The following is a 14,548-nucleotide window of genomic DNA, read 5'->3' as shown; positions in this document are numbered from 1 at the left end:
TAGAAACTAATTTCAGAAATATTTTAATAATAGAGTGAAAACTCTTTTCAGTTAGTTTGACACTTGTGCACATCCATTGACAGGCTCCAGAAATGTTCCTATACTCCTTATTTAACCTCCTAATGCCTGGTTAAAAGTTACTAATTAGATTAACTACTAGGAATATGGAGATAAATTGATTATTTTTAGAGAGAAAAGATAGGAGTTGACCAAAGTGATCATTTTACACAGACAAATCAGAGATGCAAAGTATAAATATTTTGACAGTTTGAAGATACAAAGGCATAATAGTAATAGTCTAATTTCATTTATGAAATGGTGTATTTGTCTTTGTTCTTTCACCTGGAGAATTAGGCAGGCATTGTAAACTATGGTATTGTAAAATAGCCCTTAAGAGTGCCTTACTCTCTGCCAGGAACTTTCCCTACACAATTACTAATGTATTAGGGACTTCTGAGCTACAAAAAAACAAAGCAGACAAGGCTGAATTTGGTGAGATTTGCCCTTGGTTTGACATCCACCATGTCTAGAGAAGCATCACAGGAATTGCTCTTACCACTGCTGCGGTAATACGTGCTCTCCTTGTTCCTCACATTGGCACTGCCCCCATCTACTCCCTGCACTGCAACCAGAGTGGTCTTTCTGAAGCCCCAATGTGTGTGAACGCAACACTCCCCTGCCTCAACCCTACATTGATGAAGTCCTTAAAAACAGACTCATGCCTACATGCCTGGTCTCATTTCTCTCCAGTCTCACCTCTATCAACTGCTTGGCTCAGCCCCCAACATTTATAGTCTGCCCTCATATATACCACACTGCCTGGTATAAAAGGCACCTAGTCATATCTCTTTCGTGGATCTTTGTGCACGCTGTCCCTGCCACTTTGAACTGCGTTCTTTAAGTCTCTGACTTTGTTGTTGTTGAACTCTTCCCTCACTGTGCCTGGCCTGCACCCCCCTCCTGTCTTGTGCTTCTGTGTAAGAGTAGGCTTATTGCAGTGGGCAGCATACCATCTTCACAGGCTTTGTTTTCACTTAGCTGATTTTTAGACTCTTTGAGGGCCTGTGTTCTGAGCATTGTGATATTGTTGTGTGTGTTGTTGTGCCAATTCTAATTCATAGGGACCCTTTAGGACAGAGTAGAACTACCTCTTTGGGAAATGAATTGACTAAGTGACTGGAGAAATGGGATTAGGTCTGTTGGAGACAATGAAATAGGCTTAGGTTAGGACAGGTTTCAGAGCTAATATACATAGGGTTGCTTTGAGTTACAGGTAACTCAACAGCACATAACAACAACAGCAACAGGACAAGGTAGAATTGTTTCCTTGTCTGTAATCTTTACCGAAGCAGACTGCCTTGTCTTTCTCCTGTGGAGTAGCTAACGAGTTCAAACCAAAACTTTTCATTAGTAGCCAGAACTTTAACCATGGGGCCAGAGAGCTTCTTGTGCTTGTAGCTCCTTAAGTATTTGTTGAATGGATGAGCATTGTTCTGTGTGATTAAGTCAGCCCCTAGCATAAGACCGTTACAGTTCTGCTCAGAGTGTCTTTGAGTGCTGCCTCTTAATTCTCCAATCCTGAGATACCTCGTCTCCCAAATGGAGCCATGTATGTGCTCCATCTCCTTGCCTGACCAAGTCGCTGCATAAACAGAGGACCCTACACTGGAAAGTCCAAACTCACTTGGAGGAAGATGTGATGGTGAAGGTCTGGTTTCGTTTCACGTTGGTGCAAGTTGTACAGAAGCTATGATAAAAATTAGGCAGCATCCATTCAAGGCCACCAACTTTTATGTCTCATAACTTAATGGTAAGGAATCGTTCTGCCAACACAAAGGTACATGGTTCAAATTCACCAACTGCTGCACAGGAGAAAGATGGATATTCAATTCCTGTGTGATTAAATGCCACTGGAAACCCACTGGAAGGTCAGCTAAGGGTTGGTTCCCACTCGACAGGATACAAAAACAACATTATTTTGAAACTACTTAAGAGAACATCTTGAGAAGGAAAGGTAAGTTTAGGAATGTTTCTGCTAAATATTCCTTTCTCTTTGCCTTGGTTTCTTTGAAGATGTGCCTCCTTTTGCTTCCTGCTTTCGTCTGTGAAAGTGCCATGTGATCCAATCTGACAGTACACCTTCCACCAGTGCTGCTGAGCGTTCTCGTATACGTTGTGGTGATGAAGATAGAAATCATTTACTCCAGGAACTGGCCATGATCCCATGACGTTTCTTGCATCCTTGAGAAAGTAGGGGTTACTGAGTCTTGGGTTTCTTTTCCTTGTCTGTTGCAACCTTTCTTTTCCATTTGCTCAAATAGATCATAGTCCTACCAACAGCCATAAGGCTTTTGGTTCTCCTTAAATGCAGAAAGCAGCATGCTGTCTACTAATTTATTACTGTTTCTATTTGGATTTATTGTCAATAATAACAATAAAATGAAATGGAATTCTAGGCCAAAATGCAGATTGTTTTATCCCATTCCCTTCCTGGTAGACAAATGGGGCAGTAGTCTCCCACACAGTCCCCATAGCAGTCTCCCACACAGTCCCCATGTGGAGTATTTCTTCACAAACTTTAGGGCCTGCCTAAAAGCTAAGGGAGTTCTAATGGCGTAGTGGTAAAGAATTGCACTGCTAATCCAAAGGTAAATGGTTCGAGTCCACCAGCTGCTTTGCGGGGGAAAGATGGGCAGTCTCCTCCTGTGTGATTTTCTACCTCTAAAAACCCATTGGAAGGTCAGCTATGGGTCAGTTCCAGCTCGACAGCACACAACAACAAAAGCTGGAACTGGAGACTGTCTTTTCCAGCTTCCTCTCCTTCTCAGGAAGCCTCCTGCCTTTTTTCTAGGTCCATAATAACATCTCTTTTCAACTCATGCCCTAAATATCACTTGGCCAACCCCATTTCTGTCTACATTCCTGGTTCTCGGGTGAGCACTGATCTCCAGCTCTATGTCAACTGTGAGAAGTGACCCACTGGTCCTGGGAGACCATTGTCTGCTGCTGAGGCGGACTTTGCTCTCTCACACTCTCTCATATGACCTGTGTAAACAGTGATTTGCTTTGTGAGCTGGGGCCTCTACGCATGACTGGACAGTGTGATGCTAGGGGTTGTTCCAGGAGCAGCGCCAGTAGTTTAACACCCCCTCCAGTTCTTTCGTACTTTCTGTATATTGACAGTTGTTCATTCATTCATTCATCAGATGTATTTGTTGACCGCACAAATATGTTCCAGGCATCATTCCAGGATCTTGGAATAAATTAATGAACAATACAGACAAAGGACCCTAACCTCCAAGTGCTCGTATGACAGAAGATGCCAGATCTTATCTTCTTTGTGACACCATGGCCCTGCATCCAAAGGCAGAGCATGTATTTATATGCCTTCCAGGGTTTTAGCAAAGGCAGTGTATTTATCTGAAGAGGAAACAGGTAACTGACTGCACTGTTGTAGGAAGGAGTGGCCCAGTTCATGTCAGAAGGATGGGAAAGAAGGAGACTTTGGGATTTGATGGCAGGATGGATAATAGAGGCTTAAGTGTCACACACGCACATGTGCGCACACACACACACACACACACACACACACACACACACACACATATGAAACAGGCCTCTTGTTATCCTTCCACAATTTTTTCATTTACTGACATCCATAGTAAATTAAGAAACTGAAACATAAAGGTCTAAGTTTCAGACTTTGGAATCAAGTCGAACTGCATTTTCTGACCCTGACTCCAAATGTTGTTGTTGTTGTTATGTGCCATTTAATTGCTTGCAACTCATAGCGACCCTATGTACAACAGCCCTAAACTGCTCTGTCATGTGCCAATCACAGTGCCTCTGACACACCCATTCCAATTACCCCAGTCACTGAATTAATCCACCTCAGAGGACCTTCCCCTCCTGCACTGTCCCTCCACCCTCCCAAGCATGATGTCCCTCCCCAAGGACCTGTCCCTCCTTACAACATGTCCAAAGTACGTCAGATGAAGTCCCAGAATCCTTGCCTCCAAGGAGCAGCCTGGTTTAACCCTCTCCAGGATGAATCTGTTTTCTTGGCTGTCCATGGTACATTTAATACTCTTCTCCAGCACCACAGCTCAAAAGCATCAATTCGCCTTCTATCCTCCCTAGTCATTGTGCAACTTTCTGATGCATAGCAAGTGATTGCAAAGACCATGGCCTGTATCAGATGCACCTTACTCTCCAAAGACACACCGTTGCTCTTGAGTAGAGAGGTCCCTAATAGCAGACTTTCCCATCACAATACGTTTTTTGATTTCCTGGCTGCTGGTGCCAAGAGTGTTGACCATGGAGCTGAGCAAACTGAAGCTGTGAACAATCTCAATCTCTTTGCCATCCATCCTGATGCTTCCAATTGGTCCAGTGGTGAGAATCTTTGTCTTCTTGACATTGAGCCTCAGTCCATATTGAAGGCTACAGTCCTTGACCCTCTGCAGCAAGTAATTTTAGACAAAGTGTTTAACCTATATAGCGCTGAGCTCTGGGGAGCTGCTCTGCCAACCCAAAAGCAGGTGGTTCAAATCCACCAGCTGCTCTGTGGAAGAAAGATGGTCAGTCTCCTCCATGCAATTTATAGCCTCTGAAAACCTACTAATTGGCCAGCTGTGACGGCCATTTCTGACTCACCAGAGTGCCTCAGTTTCTTGACTTATACAGTCAAGAAAGGATAATAAGAAAATCTACCTTCAAAGTTTAATTAAAAATAATACATGTAAGGAACTTGACTTATGGTAGTGGTTGTTGTTGTTGTTGTTGTTCTTATGTGCCATTGAGTTGCTGCAACTCATAACAACCCCTATGTACAATAGCTCTGAACCCTGCCCTATTTGAGCCAATTTAATCCCATTACCCCAGTCACTGAGTCAATCCATCTTATCTAAGGTCGTCTTCTTCTGCACTGTCCCTCTTTCCCTTCCAAACAAGATGTCCTTCTCCAAGGACTGGTCCCTCTAGGCCACATGCCCAAAGTATGTAAAATGGAGCTTCAAAATCCTTGCCTCCAAGGAGCAGCTTGTTTTCCCCCACTCTAGGACAAGCTTGTTTATTTGCTTGGCAGCCCATCATGTGTTCAACACTCTTCTCCAGCACCATAACTCAAAAGCATTTATTCTTCTTCTGTCATCCCTAGTCATTGTCCAGCTCTCTGATGCAAAGAAAATAATTGCAAAGACCATGGCCTGGATCAGACGCACTTTAGTCTCCAAACTGACATTGTGGCTCTTCAGTACTCTAAAGAGATCCTGACAGCAGATTTTTCAAATGCAATTTGGCTTTTGATTTCCTCACTGCTGATGCCAAGAGTTATGGTGGTGGTGGTTTAGGTGTCATCGAATCAAGTATGACTCACAGCGACCTTGTGAACAAAAGATCTGAACCCTGTCCTATCCTGCACCATCCTCACACTTCCTAACACACGAGAGCCCATTGTGGCAGTCATTGCATTATCCATCTGGCCAAGGGTCGTCTTCTCCTTCGCTGACCCTCCACCCTTCCCAGCATCACAACCCTCTCCAAGGAATAGCCCCTCATAGCAACAGGCCCAAAGTATGTGAGGCAAAGCCTCATCATTCTTGCCTCCAACGAGCACTCCAGCTGCACCCTTTCCAAGACATATCTGTTCATTCTCCATGGAATATTCAATCCTCTTCTCCAGTATCACAGCTCAAAGGCATCTTTTTTCATTTTCTTTTTCTGTCATCTTTAGTCATTTTCCAGCTCTCAGAAGCATAGAGAGTGATTGGAAAGACTATGGCTGGACTTTAGTCCTCAAACTGACATTATTCCTCAATAATTTGGAGAGGTCCCTAACTGCAGACTTTCCCAGTGCAATGTGTCTCCTTATTTCCTGACTGCTGGTACCAAGCGTGTTAATTATGTATTTATGGTACACATGAATAAATAGTAGTTTGCTAAAGTGATCAACCCTTGAAGGGAGGATGTTTCTGTTTTGCTCTGTTTGCATGAAGAACGTCAGATTAAGTGGCTAAGTCACCTGTCAGTTTTTACAGTAATAAGAAGGTCAGTGCCATACTTGGACTCTGTAACTGAATCTTCTGTTGTTCTATGCTTCTTCTCCAGACAAGATCTTCCCAGAACAGCAGAGAATCAATTGAAAATGGTGTACGTGAATTTGTGTTTAAAAAAAAAGGCAAAAGTAAAATATTTTATTCCCCTTACTAGATTTCTTTTTTATAATGCATTCGTAAGTTTGAATGGCTTTCTTTATCGTTTAAATCGGAGTAAATATCTCCAGATAAGGGGAGTGAGGCACAAGTTTTTTACTCATAAGGAAGGTTACAATTCTACAGAGTAGGAAAAGCAGATCTACCTTATCTTGCAAGTTGGACATACCAGCACGAACATGCGTGCATTTATTGATGGAGACACATAGCCATTTCTGTGTTGTTATTGGTAGGTGCTGCCACTTCAGCTTGTTAACAGTGACAAAAGTCCTAGCCAGTCCTGTACCAGCTTCACAGTCTCCGCTGTGTGTCTGCCCGTTGTTACAGTCACTGTGTTAATCCAGCTTGCTGAAGCTCTTCCTCTCCTGCTCTGGCCCTCCACTTTTCTGAACATGATGTTTTCCCAATTATGGGAGATGTGAAGTCTCATCGAACTTGCCTCTGAGCACTCTGGCAGAACTTTGTCCAAGACATATTTGTTTGGGCATTTCTTCCCATGCAATGTACAATCTCTGAAACCCAATGGAGGCTCAGCTACAAGTCAGTTCTGACTCAACAGTAATGAGAGAGAACAATATTCTTAACCAACATCACAGTTTAATGTCATCAGTTCTTCTTCAGAATTCCTTATTTATTGTCCAACTTTCACATGCATATATTGCTGTTGTGTGCCACTGAGTCACTATGTACAACCCTAAGTACAGCAGCCCTGAACCCTGCCCTATTTGTGCCAGCCTTATTGTCTCTGACACACCTACCCTCATTACCCCAGTCATTGAATCAATCCATCATCGATGATCCTCCATCCTTCCAAACATGACGTCCCTCTCCAAGGACTGGCCCCTCCTTGCAATATGCCCAAAGTATGTCAGACGAAGTTTCAGAATCCTTGCCTCCAAGGAGCAGCCTGGTTTCACCATCTCCAGGATGAACCTGTTTGTCCATGGTATATTCAATACTCTTCAACACTCTTCTCCAGCACCACAGCTCAAAGATCAATTCTCCTTCTATCATCCCTAGTCATTGTCCAGCTTTCTGACACATAACAAATAATTGTGAATACTATGGCCTGATCAGGCACACCTTAGTCTCCAGACCATACATGCTTATGAAGCAACTGAAAATAGAATGGCTTAGGACCGACACAACTTAGTTTTTAAGTTACATTTTTGGTCTTTCGCATTTTACAGAGGACCTTCACAGCAGACTTGCCCAATGCATCATTTGATTTTTTGACTGCTACTTCCAGACAAGCTGATTGTGGATGTAATAAAGTGAAATCATTGACAACCTCAATCTTTTGTTCACTTTTATTTATATTTATATTTAATTTATATTTATATTTTTTATGCATCTTTATGTTCATATCCCAGTTCTGTCTCTAAGATGTCCTAGAAGTCATGATACTGTAGCAACAATGACCACCATACAGATCCCCATCTTGCTGTCGCAATACCGCTCTGCTCTAAAAGGCAAAAGAGCTGCTTGGACAAATGCTGAGTCCCAGACTGGTGCACGAATAGTCCAAGAAAGTGTGGCACTAGGAAACCATTCATGGAGAGAAACTCAAGTTGATTTGTAACCTGACCGAGTTATTTTATGAAGAACTATAATATAATCACAGTTCTCCTCCTGTAGTACATTTAACAGAAAACTCACACAATTGGGTCAATTCCAGCGCAAAGTAACCTCTGGTTGTAAATCTTAATGAAAGCAGCCTGCTCATCTTGCCCCTCCCCTCACCCCCACGCCAATAACACCCACAGGGCTCCTGTAGTAAATTTAAATTGTCAATAATTAGGGAGCTTCTCATTTTAAAAGTTGATAATGAGATTGACAGTCCCTTTATGTAGGGAAACCAAATCCTAATGTGACTATTTCCCCCAGTGTAATTATTATTAGTGCCCTCTTCATGCTAGTGTTAACTCTGAACAGTGTATTATGTAGTCATCAGATCCAGGGGCTCTTGAAACCCCAGTCTTCCTGCCTGGATTCTCTGCTGTAGCTCAGGCTTTGACTTGAGATTGATGCCTCAGTCTTCTGTAATCATATGCCTTTGGCAGCCTGGTCTCCAGTTATCCTCTTCCATGCTCTCTCTTAATATATTTGCAATAGTTAACACCTTCTGGTATAAGGAGCTCTGGTGGCCTAATGGTAAGGAGCTGCACTGCCAACCCAAAGATACATGGTTCAAATCCACCACCTGCTCCACAATATCCTCTCATGTGATTTACTGCCTCTGAAAACGTGCTGGAGGGTCAGTTCCAACTCGATGGTACAGAACAACAAGACTTGAGCAGATTTTCCCACTTCACTTAGGTTCAGCCTCCCAAGGACCCCCTGTAACAAGGAGACAGGGCTATATTTTCATTAAACTTCCCACTTCCTGGTGCCAAGTACTGAGCTAGTCTCAGGATGCAGACAGAGAAAGCTGACTAGAGGAGACAGACATGTAATCTCATAACTAGAATGTGATTAATGCTAACTGAGAAAAGTTTGTGGAAGATGACACATGAGGAAGGATGAATTTTGAGGTAGACTTACAGGAATTGTATATATTTTGCTAGTAAGTGGTATATATTGTAGGCAAGAGAAAAAGAGTAAGTTCAAAGACCCATAGCCAAAAAAATACACGGTGTGTCTGGGGAGCCAAAAAGTGGCCTCATATGATTGTCCATTTGTTGCAATAAATTGCTTTGGAACTCAGTATGAGGTAAGACCTTGGGCCACATCCAAGGAGTGTCCTTTTTGCAAATAACAGAGAAACCTAGTTTCCCATTTTGCATGTCCCCTGATGGTTCCATCTGAGCAAAGTGTAGTGTATTTTCGTTCTGGAATTTTATTTTACACAGAAGCATACAAAATCGCAACATGCCTTGACCAATTTCAATGCCGGCTTTCCTTATGTTGCTTTATAATTAGAAATCATTGACTTGACGTTCCACAGCAGTGCCTATACTGGTGGTGAAAGCTTTATGGAATTGTTTATTTTTAGTTTGGCAAAGGCGAGGCAGCAAATATCTCAATTAGTAAACTAAAACAGCGTGAATGAGAAATGCCCACAAGGAGAGCCGGATTCTGAAAGAACTGAGTCAGTTCATTGAAGAAGCTCTCCCATCAGTCACCATATTTGGTTGGAGCTTAAAGATCCAACCTAACGTGTGTGCATAGCACATCAGAATGTACCGTGCAGCCAGAAGTGCGGGCCTTGGGCTCCTTGGGTTCTTGTTGGCAAGTATCTCCCTCAGAAACTACTGTGATGGGACATTGACCCAATGGTATGGGGTCCATGTTGCCTCTGACTGTGGAAGCTTTTTTAAAAAAATAAATAAATGCATATAGCATTTTCTTTTTATGTGACCCAGAAAGAAATTGGGAGAAGTTATTAAATTTTCATATTTGTGTTTATATTTATATGCATGAATTCTTCTTGTTGTGTGTCATTGAGTCACTTGCAACTCATAGCGACCTGATGTTCAACAGTCCTAAACCATGATCTATCCTATGCCAATCTTATTGTCTCTGACACACCTACCCCCATTACCCCAGTCAATCCATCTCACTGAGGGTCTTCCTGTCTTGCACTGTCCCTCCACCCTACTAAGCATAATATTCCTCTCCAAAGACTGGTCCCATCTTGCAACATGTCCAAAATATGTCAGACAAAGTTTCAGAATCCTTGCCTCTAAAGAGCAGCCTGATTTGACCCTCTCTAGAATGAACTTGTTTGTTCTCCTAGCAGTCCATGATATATTCAATACTCTTCTCCAGCACCACAGCTCAAAGGCCTCATTTCTCCTTCTATCATCCATTCTGAAAATATCTTATGAAAACCTAGATTTGGCATTACAGAATAATTTACTAGCCCTGTGTACAGCACCTTCTATCTTTGATATTTCATCTTAAGTTTTGAGGGAAAACAGATACAGTTTTATTCAAATCTTTGTTTGGAAATACTGGAAAGCATTATGCTGAGTGAACTAACTCAGACTCATAAGGACAAATACTGCATTATTATTATTATTGTACAAATACAAGAATAACAGGTAAAGAGTGAATGGCAATGCAAGGGGGCAAAGGGGTAGGAGAGAGGGGTGAGGATGGGCAGGGGGGTGGAATCATCAGCTCACATTGTTTGGTGGGTGGAAGGAGAGGGTAAAGAAAAGAGGAAAGATCCAGGGGGACCTGGAAAGGTAAAGTAGGGGTGGGCATAGTTCAGTGGTGCTTAATTTTATAAAACACAATGAGTGGGAATGACTGTACGAAGCACAACGTGACTGAAGAATAGTGAGACAATGTATATGAATTTTGTATGCAAACCAATATAAAATACTTTTTTAAAAAAAATTGTGCTGCCAACTCAAAGGTTACACGGTTCAAATCCAGATGCTTTGCAGAGAAAAAATGGGCCTTCTCCTCTTGTGCAATTTACTGCTCCTGAAGACCCATTGCAGGGTCAGCTATGAGTCAGTTCTGACTCGCAAGTACACAACAACCAACAACAGACTCTTTAGGAATATTGACTATCCAAAAGATGAAAGATTGTGTGGTGGTACAAAATAGATTATAAGAATATTACAGGAAAGAAGAGAGGGTTGTACATAAAATTTCCACTATTTGTCATGGTTTTTTGTCAAGGTTAAATTCTAATGGTTTGAAAAATTTTTATTTTTGTCCATTTGGATTTATGGCATGTATTTAGTGTTGTCTGAAAGAGCCCTTTGGATTTCCCCTCGAATACGGTTCTGTGAAAAGGTGGTTGCCTTCGGAGTCTTAGCAATTTCCTACATCTCAGCTCTCTCCGGCCTGTAGGGGACACAGCGGGGGTTGTGCACCTGCCGATTACATTTCTCTCTGTCTCCTCTCTGTGTCGCAGGCTGGAAAAAGATAGCATTCAGCAGCGCTTCAGCAGTGAAGCGAAGGCCCAAGCCCTTCAGGCCCGGCAAAGAGAACAGGAGCTGACACAGAAGATACAGCAAATGGAGGCCCAGCATGACAAAACTGGTAGGTGGTAGGGAAAGATTAGAGCCTGGGCACTCGCTCACAAGCCAGGCCCACGCCTTACTGTGAAATGACATCAGGAACACCTGTAACCTTTGGCTGGCCGAAGGGAGCAGATGCTAACTACACCGGAGATTCCGAATTACATATTAGTTAGCGTTTAAAAGAGAAAATGGAAAGTATTGCCCACTGTCTGTTGATTTCAGAGTGCTGCTCCCACATCTGTTGCACCATCTGGATTATGAGTTTATTTACCTGTGTTCAAGAAACGTAAAGCTGAGAGAGACCACAACAAAGTAGAAAAACAAAGGGCTTATTTTTGGCTGGGTTTTCAGGCACACATGTTATATAAAGAAAATAGCATCAGATGCTCTGCGGGAAATGCTCTGAGCTTACAGTCAGAGTCTCCTGAATAGGATTGAACAGTTCCCACAGAACGCACATTATAGCTGCTCTAAAAGCCTAATGAGTGTGCTTCAGCATCCAAACTGGAGGAAAGCTTTAGCCATTAATCGGTTCTTAATTCACTGTCGCAGCTGGATGTAATTCAGCGGCTCCAAATTGATATGTTCCTTTATTTAATCTTTGCAGTTTCGAACATTTTTAGCATTTGCATTATTTCCCCACTTGCCCCCGCCCCGATCTCGAGTGATGTTTAATCCTTTGCATTCTTCAAGTTCTCACAACTGCCGTTAAAATTCGCTAATACAAGGCGCTGGCCACAGCTGGCAACTTGGCTAAAAATTGTCATCTTTTCATCGCGTTGGCGCGACTCTACAGACGGCGTTGGCCAGTAACTCTTTACCTTTAATTTGAAAGTAAAATGCACTTTGAAAATCGGCCGTTTGGTTTGTTCAGTCACAGCATTATGTAGTTCCTTTTGCTTTTGAGTTGCATGTCACAGACAGTGTTAGTCAAAACAAGACCGTGTCTGTCATTGTAATTCCACACCACACACTCCACGTGGAGTGTACTATTAAAAAAAAAAAGTTTAACTGATCGTTTGTCTCCCAGAGAGAGAAAAATACTTAACTTTAATGCCTTCATGTACTTTGTGCTATATACATTTTGCCAATCATCAGCTACTATTGAGAAGAAATATTTTATACTGAAAGGTAGTTTGACGTGATTTAATATGTATTTGGTAGCATAGTAAAAAAAAATAATCTTTTCTTCTATAAGTCAAAAATTGCTGACATAAAATTTATTCAAGAACCTATTCACTTATAAAGGGGTAAACAGGCCAAATTGACTCAGAATTGCCTCCAGTGATTTCAACAGACTTTCTTCTAATTGCCTTTGACCAGAAGAAATGAAAATTCACCAGATTTAGTGTCTCTCCACCAAGAAGGAAAAAAGAGGCAATGACGGGATGTTTTCTGTGTGTCCCGCTGCCAGCAGGACCCCAGACTGCAGCCCTGAGTGTTGCAGAGGAGAGGATTTAGGAGATAAGCCACCTGAGAACACGAGACACGTCACTCTCTTCAGTTGTCTTTAAACCAAATCTTCATTACAGCTCATACTGCTGACAATTAATTCAGTGTAAGGAAAATTCTGTATCTCACCTTCATAATTACGGAACTGTATGCAGAATGGGGTAAGCGAGATGCATGAACAAGGAGAAGGCATCAAGCGTGGATTGCAGGGTAGGAGAGGGCTGCTCAGTGATTTGAAAATATCTGCCTGTGATCACTTCTGAAACCATCACACCTTTGTAAAAAAAGTTTATAATATTTTGCATACTACACAATACAAGCATCTGTGGCTCCATTTCAGTTAAATGAAATGTTGCTTTTAAGATGTGACGTCACCCTGGTGTAATCAAAGATCTGCCTGGTGTGTATTTACAAGGAAAATGCAAGTATCCCAAGATTGAATGTCTTCCCAGCTAAGGGGTCCTCTGACACAGGACATTAAAGAATCTAATGACTCATGGGAAATGCCAGGGAAAGTCTTCATGCTTTACCACTCTACAAATGGGAGTACTTACTACAGAGCAACAGTCAGAGATCACTTGAATTAGTGAGACTTTGTTGTTCTTTCTAGAAAATGAGCAGTACTCATTGCTGACTTCCCAGAACACGTTTTTGATGAAGTTAAAAGAAGAATGCTGTACGTTAGCCAAGAAATTGGAACAAATCTCTCAAAAAAGCAGGTAGGCAAAAAGAGTATGCATTCACACTGTTTACACAAGTTCTGTCATGTTCCCTCTAAAAATCACAGCTCCACTCTTGTAGAGTCTTAATGTCCACAGTAAATATCTGTTGTTATCAGTTTCCTGTGAAAGTATTTTCTTTGTAGGAACATGTTCTTAAGTGCCCACACAGACAACCAGATCTTTCCCCCTCATTATGTATACGTGCTATTCTTTTACATTTTTTAATGTGTAGAATTGAAGCAGGTCACAAAGGTCAAGGTGACTTTTAATAATCTAATAAGTGATGGAGATCTATGAATCAAGCTGGCTTAAAAATCCAGTGCCGACAGCCTACTTTTAGTCTATTATCTCAGTCCTCAGTGAACACACAGAAGCTGTCTTTAGGTGAAATGAGAATAAACAAAATGTGTCTTCATGGACCTCAGAATCTATAGGCTCTGCATATATGGATTTAAACAAATGTGAGTGGAAAATGTTGCTGGGGGCAGTTAAGTGATCAGAGCAATCCCTCTAAGCGCTATTCACACAGCATTTGAATGGTATTGTGTCTTGGGTGGGTAAGGAGTTGCACTGCCAACCCAAAGGCAGGTGGTTCACATTCACCAGAGGCGTCTCAGGGAAAGATGGGCAGTTGTTTCCTGAGAGATTTATAGCCTCTTACTGCCTCTGGAAACTGCCTGGAGGTTTTCAAGTCAACAGCAATGAATTTGCATTTTTGAAGTAGAGTGAGTTATAATCTAGAGATGGCTTAGGAGCTCTGATCTTTAGGGAGGGAAGTTTTAGAGCATTTCTCTGCTGGCCTATCTCTTTGTGTGATTTACAGCCTCTGAAAGCCTGCTGAAGGGTCAGCTATGAATCGGTTCCAAGTCGCTAGCAATGAAGTTTTTCATTTAAAGATTTACAGTGTCAGGCAAGGGGTGCATGGCTGATGTACCAATATGAAGCCATTTTATAGAAGAGACTTAAGCATTCAAGGATTTTAAACCTGGAACTAATTCCGCATGAATTCTAAGAAGCAACTGCCGGGGGGATTGTGTACCAGGGAGGGAGTCTTTCTTTTACTTTTGAAAGAGAGGAGCGAACTGGAGGGCAGGGGGAGAGGACTGGGCGGGGAGAGAAGTGCAGCAATGAATGAATGGAAATCCAAATTCTCTGTAAATGTTCATTAAAATTATTT

At 42.1% G+C, this 14,548-nt stretch overlaps 1 protein-coding gene across 1 annotated transcript in view; it reads left to right on the top strand.

Annotated features, from left to right (window-relative positions):
• Nucleotides 1–14,548, top strand: part of SDCCAG8 (serologically defined colon cancer antigen 8) — a 354,236-nt gene that overhangs the window by 249,309 nt on the left and 90,379 nt on the right. The window contains exons 13-14 of the mRNA XM_006898076.1: nt 11,089–11,216; nt 13,260–13,368. Coding sequence (XP_006898138.1) covers nt 11,089–11,216; nt 13,260–13,368 — 237 coding nt within the window. The remainder of the gene's footprint in view (nt 1–11,088; nt 11,217–13,259; nt 13,369–14,548) is intronic.

This window comes from Elephantulus edwardii, unplaced genomic scaffold, assembly GCF_000299155.1.
Source record: "Elephantulus edwardii isolate Elephantulus edwardi_28Jun2011 unplaced genomic scaffold, EleEdw1.0 scaffold00219, whole genome shotgun sequence".
Taxonomy (NCBI): Eukaryota; Metazoa; Chordata; class Mammalia; order Macroscelidea; family Macroscelididae; genus Elephantulus; species Elephantulus edwardii.
The sequence above is the reverse complement of the archived record's forward strand: the minus strand, read 5'-3'. Positions and strand labels throughout refer to the sequence as shown.